This window comes from Dermacentor variabilis, chromosome 6, assembly GCF_050947875.1.
Source record: "Dermacentor variabilis isolate Ectoservices chromosome 6, ASM5094787v1, whole genome shotgun sequence".
Taxonomy (NCBI): Eukaryota; Metazoa; Arthropoda; class Arachnida; order Ixodida; family Ixodidae; genus Dermacentor; species Dermacentor variabilis.
The window spans coordinates 178,979,397-178,992,071 of NC_134573.1; the positions used below are offsets into that span (position 1 = coordinate 178,979,397).

The window sequence follows — 12,675 nt, forward strand, 5'->3', positions numbered from 1 at the left end:
GCAGCTGAACGCATGCGCAGCCGAAAGATAATCTGCCGTGCATGCAAAAAGTAGGCGTGCCGAGACATTGTGGCACCATGTAAGCTGTCTTACCACGCATCTAGTATTCGAGGTTCCATAATCTCGAGTTTCGGTGACCAATTGAAGCAAGAGGCAGACGAAACATTCGCTCCCCGCTGCTGGCGGTTTTCCTGGTAGCATCGTCCCAGTGCGAGTGACGCTATCAGCCGTGGGGTGGAGTACATGTGAAAGCATGGCTGGCGTACCGCCGAGAAGATATCGTTGACATTCGTGGCATGAAACCGTATCATTTGTCGCCGGCACCCACATTTATCAAAATGAATTGTTTTCTCATTCAAACTTGCTTTTTTCGATTGCCCGATAATTCAGAAAATTCTGCGGCCCCTGTCCATGTAAGAAAAAATCGATGCGACTGTATAAAAGGTCGAATTCCAATAGAATGAAATTTCGATATAACGAAACAAATTGCCGATTTTACCGATTTCGTTATGTTGTTATGTTGTCACTATCGCAATAAAAGTGCCAGAGAAACGCTGAAACATGCCATTGACTCACTTGGCAGTATTTGCCCTTATAATTAGCTTTGCCACAATACAGTAGTGTTTTGCTGTGAAGCATACCAAGCGTGAAAAGGCGCCACTGTTGGGGTGCATAGCATGTGTTCCTTAATTTACGCATGCACATGCACCTTCTCCAGTCACAGTACGAGCGCCATGATGCCTAATAAGTTTACTAGCAGACCTTCAGAGCTTTAGATGGACACCCTCTCTTTTGTTGGCATTAAACATCCCCTCGCCTTTTTGCGTTTTTCTTCTTCTTTTTAGATGGCTTTCCCAAAACACAGATGGTTTTTCTCCTCTTCTCGTTGCACCTGGACATAATTGAGGAATGCGTACTAGGCCATGTTAAAGGTGTCATATATGTGACACGCATGGCAGTCAAAATGAGGGCTCAAATCAGCACAGCAACGTCAGAAACAGCTCTGAATGGCTTCCAGTATGCATATTAAGTGTCTAGGTGCTCATACTGTGACCAGAGATAATGCCATGTGCACTCGTATAATTAAGAAATGCGTTCTATGTCCCATAACAGTAGCCCCTTTCTATTCGTGGTATGCTTCACCACAGTAATTGCATGACACAGCTTTATCGCAGTGAAGCAGGCCAGTCAAATTCAAATTATTTGGCGTAGGTCAATTTTGAGATTGAAATAACAGAAGCTTGGGCCAATAAAAATGTATGGGTACCGACTGAGACCTTTGGTCAGAATCGAATTGACCGAAAAATCGAATTAACTGGAGTTGAATTATCGTAAGTCTAATGTACAGTGGAATCTCGATGATATAAGCATGCTTGATATGAATTTTGGAATAATATGAATTTTCCAAAAATTCTGTTTCAAGTTATATTATCTTACAATGTGCTAAATTAAAAATGTTGCAAGCAGATTTTCACACCATTGTGGATGATACAAATAATTGAGCCGTTGCACAATTCTTGGCAGAGCGGCCGAGTAGGCCCTGATGTACCAGTAGCACCAGGCACTGGCTGTTGTGAGGCTGGCTGAGCAGCTGCGCCAATGTGTCAGTTGCATTCCTGTTGCAAGGGTGACCTACAGCACTCCAATTTAACTCCACCAACGCACGTCCTGTCCGCCGCCCCCCTCCCCCTCTAAAAGAACTCTTTTGCTTTGTGCAGTATCATTCAACTTGTCAGCCGTATTAAGCACCTTGCAACTTTATCAAGAGCCGTCAATGACACACGACCCAATATTGACGCGTCAGCAAGATTGGCAGCATTCGCTTCCATGGGTAGTTTCATTTCTGTATTCCACGCCTTCCATGGTCTTCAGTGCCCCATGACAATTTGAAACTTTTCTGCCTTGCATCTGTCAGAACCCACAATATGAAGTAGCCTCGCCGCCATCAAGAAAACAGATTCCTTTACGCAAATCGTGTCTTTATCTCAATCAGGCAGCTGCTAGGATGCTACACAGAAAGAAACTCGTGATAACCAGGCAGGTCTTCAAATGTTGAACTCAAAACATCCAATGTGTGCAGCTTGCTTCTGCCAAAATGTGCACAAAACAAGTACACCAGTGATTCAAATTCGCATTAGTGAATACAAGTGCTCCCTGCATGCCTCATGACAGCCATAACAAATCGCGATGCTAGTTCTCTCTTTTTGTGCTTGCTTCTGTTACTTTTATTCCCGCATAGAGGAATACAGCACCGTGGCAATCTGGATCTCTAATCTGTCCTGTTTTCAGCGATACTGAGATAGTGGCGCTGCGTCAACAGAAAGCCATGCTCGCGCAATTAGCGGTGTGATAACACCTCTCAAAGCTAAGAACACTAAAGAAAGTGCAATTTTCTCATATTTTACAGCGCATTTCTTCCAAATATTTCGCTGAGATGAAGGAAGGCTTTATGATTGTGGGGAAAAAAACTAATAATCAGAAATTTTGACGAAGTCTGTCATTTCATTGTAGTGTCCCCCCATAATTTTCAGCTTTTTTTTTTTGTGTGTGATACGAATTTTTACGGCGTCCCAAGAGATTCATAGCATTGAGATTCTACTGTATCCTGCAGTATAGAGAGGTGTGCTTTTTTTTCTGCCATCTCCGAACGAGATGGCAACGTGCACGAGTAAGAATACTCGTGCACGTTAAAGTACCCCAGTGGGTCAAAATTAGTCCAGAGTTTTCTACTATGGCTTGCTTCATCATCAGATTGTGGTATTGGCACATAAAACTCCAGAATTTATTAATCAATTTCAGATGATATGAATATTGTGCATGCTGTTGAATTACTGTGTATTTAGATTCCAATACTGTGTAGGATCTGCAGATTTTTTAGTTCATCTGCTCCTTATTCATTCATTCGTTCATTCGTTCGTTCATTCATTCATTCATTTTTATACCCTCAGAGCCAGAGGCATTACGGAGGGGAGTGATTATAAACAATAAACAGAAACAATGAGGTGTGCAGTAGGTTAAAGTATGTGCAGAAAGATGTAGTGACTAAAACAATTTAAGCTATTGAATAATAACTGAAAACATAAATATAACGTTGTAGGCTACATTCAAAAGGCAATTTTTTTTGTCACAAAATAGATTTCTTGTTTTTTTACATTTTATGCATGCCTAAACATTCAGAAACATGTTCCAAAAAAAAACATCTTCCTATAGTTATTAGTTTGGGAGTTACAGTGAGTTTCCCAACCGATACCCTTGTATTATGAAACTGAAAATCAGCACTATTTCTTTTATATAAATTTTATTCAAAATACTTTTTTCATTTTATGTTAGCCTCACAAACAAAAGGGGACTGTAGTGTATCATCTCATGGGGGCTCCGGCTATGAAGCTGGCGCATTTTAGGCCTTAGTGTAGTTTTGTCATCTTTCTCATGGATTGATGATTTGCTTACGTGTTTCTGAAAACAAGATTTTGCTCTACCTCATGTTGTGCAAACTTTGGTAACCTTTTTTTAATGAACATATTGATATAAAATTTTGCTCACTCATTCCTCACATAGAGATGTGTGCAAGGAACTAGAACAAAAGAAATTGATGCAATATTTTTTTGCATTTACGGCTTAATTTGGAAACAGATGTGGTCAATATTAGCAATTTGTTTCACTTTGCGTAGTTTTTTCAACACTACTTTCTTACTATTTATCTTATTGTATGGACTCCCAGGTCTACATGGTTAGCTACATAAATGCCAAACCTTTACTCAATTCAGCAATTCATTAGTTACTTATTACTGCTGGTGCGACTAGCATTTTTACCACACTTTGAGAAAAATTACATGCCAAAAATTAAAATGAACCATTTTCTACACTTTAAAAAGCTGAATAAGCTAAATAAGACATGCTTATTCAGGAAAAACAATTATTTGAATCCTGGCTCCTGATTTAAAGAAACATTTTTCTGTGTGTGGCCTACCACCTTAAAGCAAATTACAAAGAAAATGCTAAGTAATAAGCAGTGTGGAGTACAAATAACAGCAGCTATTTATACAATGCTAGCTAATGCTTTGTATTAACCCTTCAGGGTCCAAAACTTTTACCCCCTTTCCGGTTGTTCCAGTCTGAAACTATTTTGCTAGTTTTGGGCACCGTGAAAGAAAACAACTGCGAAAAGAAAACCTTACAGGATGCCTATTTTTTCAGTTGCTTTTTGTCCCCAAGTCTTCCAATGACACTTGAGCAGCGTATGAAAATGCTCAAAGCATTCTCCTGTCTGTAGTCCTGGATTATTGCTGCCAGTTTTTCAGAACAACACCAGAGCCGGCGTTTGCAGTGTCGTTGTTTTCATTGATAGCTTCTGTAGAATCACCATCTTCATAATCTGGCGGAGGCACATACAGTCGAACCTACTTATAACAATGTTCAAGTGCCACGAAAATTTCATTGTTATAAACGATAATTTTTATAACCGGGTTGCATGAAAAAATCAAAGTAAGGCGGTGATATGACAGACCTGATATGAGAAAACTATATAGGCAGGGAGGCCAGTGCCCCTTCCCACCACCTTCTCCACCTGGCTGCCGATTGTGTTCACTCGCTTAACTACTTCCTGGGTGCTCCGATTGCATTAACAAGCCACGGCTGTCGATATTAAAGAATGGCACTGCTATAACAACTGCAATGAGGTGTCACGGGTTACAAGCAATATGTGAGAACCGCCGAGACATCACTTTGGTGGCCCCAAAAGGGGCCCTTTAAAAATTGCAAGAAGGCTGCCATGGCAGCCTGTCACTTTGAGAAATCCAGAAGAAACACTGAGGAGAGATCGCCACAAGCATACCACGTACTTCTCACTGGCTTGCACGAGAAAAGCCTATGTCCGTCAGCCATGCATGCTTAATGGCAAGCTTTTCGAAATCCTTCTTCAAGGCATCCAAGTGCTCCACGTAGTAGAGTGGAAGGTTCCTTGCGAAAACGAAGCCCCAGAGAGACTGAATCATGCCGTTCCTCCTGTGAGGACAACATTTAGGCAGCCTGCCTTACCGCGTCATCGCTGCCGTGGTCGTCGTCGCTATCCGATGCAAGCACATTCGCGACGATCGTCTCATTAGTTAGAAGCACTTAGTTTTCAAATCAATAGCTGTGCGCTTTCTTTTCACCGGCAACAGCGTGCATTGCTGATGATCAGTGGGCGGGTCAGCCGTCTTCCGTTTCAGTCAGGCGAAGTTCAGAAACCGTATGGCCAGGTATGACTTTGTCACAGCCAACAAAAACAAACGCAAGCGATTAAGCTGTTTGCAGAACTGCACTGAATAAGGAGCCAGCGAGCAACATGTAAGCAATCTCCTTGGGGCGCAGTTGGCGCAGTCCGTTTGTGTGTCGGAGGGTGTGGTGGCGTAGAGCTATGGGCGCAGCCCATTCGTGTTCGGAGGAGTGGAAGGGCGATGGAAGAGAGCCGCACGGAGATGGCTGGAAAATGAGCGTGCGACAACTGTTAGAGCAGCGGCCCATCGTGCAGCGGCTCAAATTTCTCGTTTTCTTTTTTTTCTTTTCAAGGATTTCGCATTTCACTACCTCTCGGCTTGGACACACAGCAGCTAGACTTAATCGTTATAACCGATAACGTGCAGCAGCTTCTCATTGTCATAACCAATATATTGTTAAAACTCGTATCGCTATAAGTGGGTTTGTCTGTAGTTCTCTTCCTCACTAAAATCGTCTTCACTTTCACTAAAAGCTTCAAAATTATCACTGTAGAAGGCACTCGGCGAGAAAGCGGCCATGCTGCGCTGCAGGCAGCACCAAAACAGAGCTAAGTCTATGTAGCACTCGAATGATTAATTGTGCAAGCACCGCTATTTAGTGTAAAAAAAGCAAAGCTCAAATAAAAGAAGTTTACTCACTCCTTAATGGATGGTACTTCATGCATAATGAGAAAATTCATGCGCAATTCAACCACGAAAAAGCTTGTCGGGCAGTGGCCGACAGTGGACCGCTACGCCTGTGTTGTCGGGAGGGGCCCGACAACTCGCCGCAAAGGGTTAAATGCTGTGAATCAGTTGGCAGCAAACACATCTCTCGTGTGTTTATTTTTCCACCAATGCAGTATGAAGAACTTGCCCAGCAAATGCGCCACTGCGCCTCCACACTGGCAAGTGCTGCGCGGGTGGAGTCAGTGCTGGAGGGCCTCTGTACTGCCTGGCAGGATGCGCGGGCTCCAGCTGCTGACATCTGGCCATGGCTGACAGCCCTTGAGGCACTCTGCTGCGAGCTTCGTCACGAGCACTCATCCTTCCGTGACCTTTGCTACCCTTTCTTGACTGGATTGGCACAGGTCAGCTGGCGGATAAGATTTGGTGTTGATTGATTGATTGATTTATAGGAATTTATCTATTTATTTGTTCTCATCATATGTACACATAACTTGCACCTATCGGACTAACAGCCCTAGGCTGGTTTGGGTCTAACTATATAAACAATTTATAGGCAAACATTATAAATGGTTTCATACAGTGTAAAGAAGTCATGAGCATAAGGAAATCAAGCAACAATTTATCATGCACAACAAGCAAAGAAATCACAAGGCAGGTATATGCTGCTATTCAACAAACAAACTGTCTGGACAACAATAGACAATTTTAGTTTAGCATATGCTATATCATTGCATATGTTATCAAAGAGCGGCTCATCACTGCGCATGCGCAGGATGCTAAATGACCCATCACTATCAGGTACAACTTTGACCCAACTGATCCAAATGACCCAACTTTCTATCAGGTCCAGACTAAAAGTATTAGAGATTACATTAGAGATTACAATAGGGCCGACTATAAAAATATTAATGCTGAATTGGCTATCTTTCTTAGTGAAGTGTTTCTGCCATTCTTTAATTCAAGATCGGTAAACGACAGCTGGGAACTTTTTAAGAAAAAATTAACAGCTCTTGTAGAAACTTACGTGCCAAAAATCGTTATAGTGAATGACAGATCTAATCCTTGGTTTACAAAGCACCTTCGAACACTAAGAAACAAGAAGAAGCGTCTGTATCGGGCGGCCAGAAGGGACAATCAAGCCTCATCTTGGGCAACATACAGTGATTTTCTAACATTTTACTGCAAAGAGCTATGCGCAGCCAGAGACAAATATTTCTCACGTGACCTGCCATCTCTTTTAATCAACAATCCCAGAAAATTCTGGCAAGTCATATCACCAGCTAACACTGTCCGCAATATTGTGCTACATGATGATGCTGAAAGCCCTCTGTCTGACGCTGATTGTCCAGCAGCGTTTAACAATTTTTTCACATCTGTTTTTACACAGGAAGACTGTTGCACTGTTCCCATAGTTCCCGACTTTGAATATCCTTTTATGGATCCAATAGATATTACAGCAGATGTCATTTCGTCTTTAATAAATAATCTGAAATTATCCACATCTTCCGGTATAGACAATATCAACTCCAAAATACTAAAAAATACCGTTACAATTTCAAGCCAAATTTTGTGTCATATTTTTAGGAAATCCTTAGCATCTGGTGAACTACCCCTGGACTGGAAAATCGCAAAGGTTATCCCTGTATTCAAGGGGGATAACAAGTACTCTCCGCGAAATTACCGTCCCATCTCATTAAGATGCATCTGCTGTAAACTACTGGAACATATCATAGCATCGCATATCTACCGCCATTTAGAATCAAATAACTTTTTTTATTTTAACCAGCATGGATTCAGAAAAGGCTTATCTTGTGAAACTCAGTTGCTTGAATTTACAACAGAATTACATTCCAGCATGAATAACAAACAGCAGACTGACTGTGTATTCTTAGATTTTTCCAAAGCATTTGATCGTGTCGCTCATTGTCGCCTCATCTCAAAAATATCCGCGCTCCGGCTGGATTCATTAACTTTATCTTGGCTCCGAAACTTTCTCTCCTTGCGGCAACAGTTCACTGTTGTTAATAACCACTCATCGCTTACTTCTGACGTTACATCTGGCGTACCGCAAGGCAGTGTCCTTGGTCCTCTTCTTTTCTTAATTTTCATTAATGACCTTCCACAAAACATATCATCGCAGATAAGGCTTTTCGCCGACGATTGCATTTTATACCGTACAATAAAAACATCTGATGACCATTTAGTATTGCAGAACGACCTTAACCTTGTCAGTTTCTGGTGCAGTACGTGGCAGATGACCCTGAACTCAGACAAATGTAAAGTTATGTCCTTCTCGCGTAAACATTCAAACTCTCACTTTTCCTACGTCCTAAATAACACCGCCGTACCTCCGACATTGTCCTACAAGTACCTTGGCATTGAACTCACAACTCATCTTTCCTGGAGTACACATATAACGGCTATCTGCGCAAAAGCTTCGAAAACTCTGGGTTATCTTCGACGGAATTTGCGTAAATCCCCTGCTACAGTTCGTAAATTAGCATATCAGACTTTTGTTCGCCCACAGTTAGAATTTGCATCATCAGTATGGTCACCACATCTAAATTATTTAGTTGATATGCTAGAAAAAATTCAGAACAGGGCATCGCGCTTCATCACAAGTAACTACGACAGAACTTGCAGCGTGACCAAGATCAAAGCAGATATTTCGCTCCAGCCACTTGAAACTCGTCGCACGATAAGTCTTCTTTGCCTTTTCCATAGATACGTCCATGGTAATCGAGCTCATGTGTTGCCGCTTGAAGTACCAGCGCGCACGTCACGTCGCCTTAACAATAGCCATAGTTTCATGCGCATATTCGGTAATACACTGTCATTTAACGCATCAGCACTGCCACGTGTCATAACCGTATGGAACAGCCTTCCTGATAACATTGCGAGCATAACAGATCGTGACGCTTTTCGCGAAGAATTGCTGAATTTCCTGTAGAAACATTGTATAAGGATGTTATTGACCTGCTTTCCTTCGCTGTTTTTCACACTTGTATTTTTATATTTTTGTGAGCATGAGTATATTACTGTGTTTACGCACTCTAAAACTTAGCCTAGACAAACATTTATTGAACTTCGCTTTACTTATCTTGTGAATGCATGTATAGATATTTATATTCTCTACTCCTGTACTGCTTTACTTATCTTGTGAAAGCCTGTATTGATGTTTATATTATTTACTGCTGTTGAAACACTTACTTTGTGTCCCCCCTTACCCAATGCCCTTAAATGGGCCTGTAAGGTATTTTAAATAAATAATGTATAGCGTACGCACGCTTTTTCTCAGATTTAGCTTTGCCATCTTTGTGTCGTTTACATAGTTTTCGTAAGACATGGCAGTGGTCCTGGCTGCCCGCTTCGAATTGGATTTGGCGTTGCTTTTGTAAAATTCAATGTGTTCGCGGCAAATGTCTGTGTAAATGACTTTCACTTAGTCTCAGGCTACTTCGACGACAGAGTATTAGGGATAACCTTGGGGAGTTTTCAAGATCGCTTCTTTTTTCGAACAAGTCAAAGCCTAACAAGAGAAACATTTGAAATGTCACTGCCACATATTGGTGAAGTCAGGAGATAACCGTGACTACCGAATGTGGCCTCTGAAATCGGAACATCTTGCATGCCAACTAAAACTGTAATAAACATGTGCTGCTTAGTGTACGCTGTACTATAGTGTATAGTGTACGCTATAGTTGTATACGCTATACAATAACTGTCTAATAATGTGTGCTAAGTATGCAGTCAGTATGTTGGAGAGGGCAGTTCTGTTCAGCTACTTGAGTAACGGTAATATAGAAGCACTGTGATAAGATACAGGGAAATTGAGGACTGGCAAAGATAGCTTATTGTAAGTGACCAGAACTGTAGGCAGCGAAGTAGCGCTCAATTAAATGCTTTAAAGTGACAGAGGGCTGATGTTATGAATATATACAACTTATAATACAGCTTAGACCACTTATAACGTAACTGCTTATAGTGCAGAACCAGCTATAACACTGCCTTTTCCGACTCCCATTTACCCTCCCATAGAACTCCATATGTGCACATACTGCTTATTGACGCTTTTTGTGGAGCAGTTCATTCTAAAGAAATGAGATGGCGCTTTCGGTGGCGTGCCTCGTATCGCCTCAGCGGAAGCGCCAGCAGTGCATCATAAATGATTCACTGCCCCGATAGCACCCAAATAGTCAAAGCTGAATGTTTTGTGACGGTCCACAAGAGTAAGCAATTAAAAATTATAGGGTTTTACGTGCCAAAAGCACTTTCTGATTATGAGGCACGCCGTAGTGGAAGACTCCAGAAATTTTGACCACCTGGGGTTCTTTAACGTGCACCTAAATATAAGTACACAAGTGTTTTCGCATTTCGCCCCCATCGAAATCCGGCCGCCGTGGCCGGGATAAGAGTAAGCGAGTTACCAGCGATAATTCATCTTTATTACAAGGTATTGCAATATACAAAATAGCTACATTTCAAGTCTTGCGCGTAGCAAGAGCAAATCTATCAACTAAGCACACCTGCCAGCGATTAGGCAGAAAATAATCAGATAGTGACCGCGCCAAGGAAATTTATTGAGTCAGGAATGTGACAAGCCGCTGCTTCAAAATTTTGCCAAATAAAGAATGAAAAACAAAACAAACTAATCCTGATTCAATTCAGAAGCGGAAAGTTTGGATAGCTTGGAATATGTATTTAGCTCTGCTTTTAGTTTTTCATGTGCCATATACGCTGCTCGCACCATTCAGACATAGCTCAATCAGCTCCGAAAGTGCTTTTGCGTGCTCTTCGACGCTGTGGTCAGAGCGTTCTATTGTCCACCCATTCATTGTCTACAATACCTCCCAGCCGCACCGGTGCCTTACACACCCTCTGTAAGCACGGAGTCAACGGAGGCATCGACGTTGATCGACGACGTGTGATGGCAACGACGTGTGATCACGTGGCCACGTGATCACACGTCGCCACGTGATCAAACATGGCAGTGCTCATGGGAATGCCATAAAAAGGGTCAATAGTGCAGTCGTGCAATGGCAAATAATGCTTATGATGTGGCTTTTATTGGAAAATCTTGCACGCAAGCACGGTAGTGAGTGTGCTTCTTAATGAGGTACGCTGGCCGATGGGAAGGGAGAGCAATGAGGGCAATGCAAACGAGGAGGAGGAGATGCAAACAGGGTGTCTACCAACCGGGTGTCTACCAACTGGCAAGACCGAGCAAACTGGAAATTCTCAGAGAGTTTGAATTGTCTAGAAAAACTGGGGGAAACTAGGGGAATTTGTGCCTCTATCAGGAAAAATTAGCTGTAATTTTATTGAAAGGGTCGAAACTCGCGGTAATGCTGGTTCGAGTAACAGACAGGAATCGTAATAAATGGTCTTTGACGCCCTGTTGTCAGCTAGAGAAGTTGCCAGTGTACAGTCAGCGACTGACTTTCTGAATGCCCGATAATTTGGACGGTTTCACGGCACCACAACGTACCCCATTGAGTCAATGTATCAGATAGTCTGAAATTTCGGACATACGAACCCTTCGCCATCCGATTTTCCAGACTTTTTTTCCGTGACCGCAGGTCCGAAATGGCATTAGACAAAAGCACCACCGCTGGAATTTTGATTATATCGCCGCCTCGAACCCGTGCTGTAGCACGCAGATCCGTTTGCAGCTGTAGCCACCACCATGGCAACGCCAGGCCTAGCTGCTTCTACGTTTGCTGTTAAGCTTCTTGCCATGTGGTGCCGTGTTTTTCATTGGAAGAACTTGCCGCTGTCAGCAATAGCACCGACTCCGCCGTGGGAATCCTTCAGATTGGCTTCAAAACTCGGAAAGCACAATGCCTTGCATAATGCCGGGTCTCAAAAGACAGCTTCGCCTCAGTGTAGTAATGTTATGCAGTGAAGCATATGCAAATCATTGCGGTGAAGCTTTAGCATGAGAAGGAGCAATTGTCACGGGACACAGTATGCATTCCTTAATTATACATGCGTGCATTATGAGCACCGATATGCGTAATAAGTTTACTGGCAGGCCTCCAGAGCTTTTTCGGACATGCCTGTAGCAATTTGAGCCCTTAAGGGCAGTTAGACATGCATTCATTTTTTCGAACTGCCCTATTTTTCGGACGTTTTCGCTGCCCTTAGTGTGCCTGAAAAGTTGAACATTGACTGTACAACTGACCAAGAGGATGCTTCAAATGGTCCATGGGGCGAAGGTGTGGTGGAAGGAGGACGAGAACAGAAAGGATCTGTTGATTGAGGAATTAACGGGAAAGGAAGCGTACCACCTCCTCTTTGGAAAAGCTTGAACTCAAAAAACGAAGTGTTGGCTGATGCCGAGATGCATGTGTCCCTCATCCTAAGCAAAATAAATGTTAAAGCAGTGCAACCCAACACTAAGGTGTTGTGTACGGGCTGAGAGTATGTCAGGACAGTTGAGGTTGACTTTCCAGCTGCAGAGAAAGAATCTTAGTTGTGACAAAGTTGAGGCCTCATACCAATGAGCTTGCTATCCATTGATAGAAATAGCTCATATTCGAAAATATTTGTTTCTGTATGCATCTCCTTTTCATTGGTATTTGAAATTGTTTGACTCGATTCTGAATGGGGTTTGCCATCCTTTTCAAGTATATTTTATTCGTTGTTCATTTTACTAGCTGTCATATATAAGAGGAAAGAAAGAGGCAGAAAGAAAGAACAGGACGATGTGGACGAATTGGTCCAAACGGCACAAGCCTTTGAGGCG

General features: G+C 42.4%; 1 protein-coding gene across 1 annotated transcript in view; it reads left to right on the forward strand.

Moving 5' to 3' along the window:
- The window catches only part of LOC142585886 (midasin), a 344,435-nt gene that overhangs the window by 227,062 nt on the left and 104,698 nt on the right, over nt 1–12,675 (forward strand). The window contains exon 48 of the mRNA XM_075696967.1: nt 6,101–6,328. Within this exon, the coding sequence (XP_075553082.1) occupies nt 6,101–6,328 (228 nt within the window). The remainder of the gene's footprint in view (nt 1–6,100; nt 6,329–12,675) is intronic.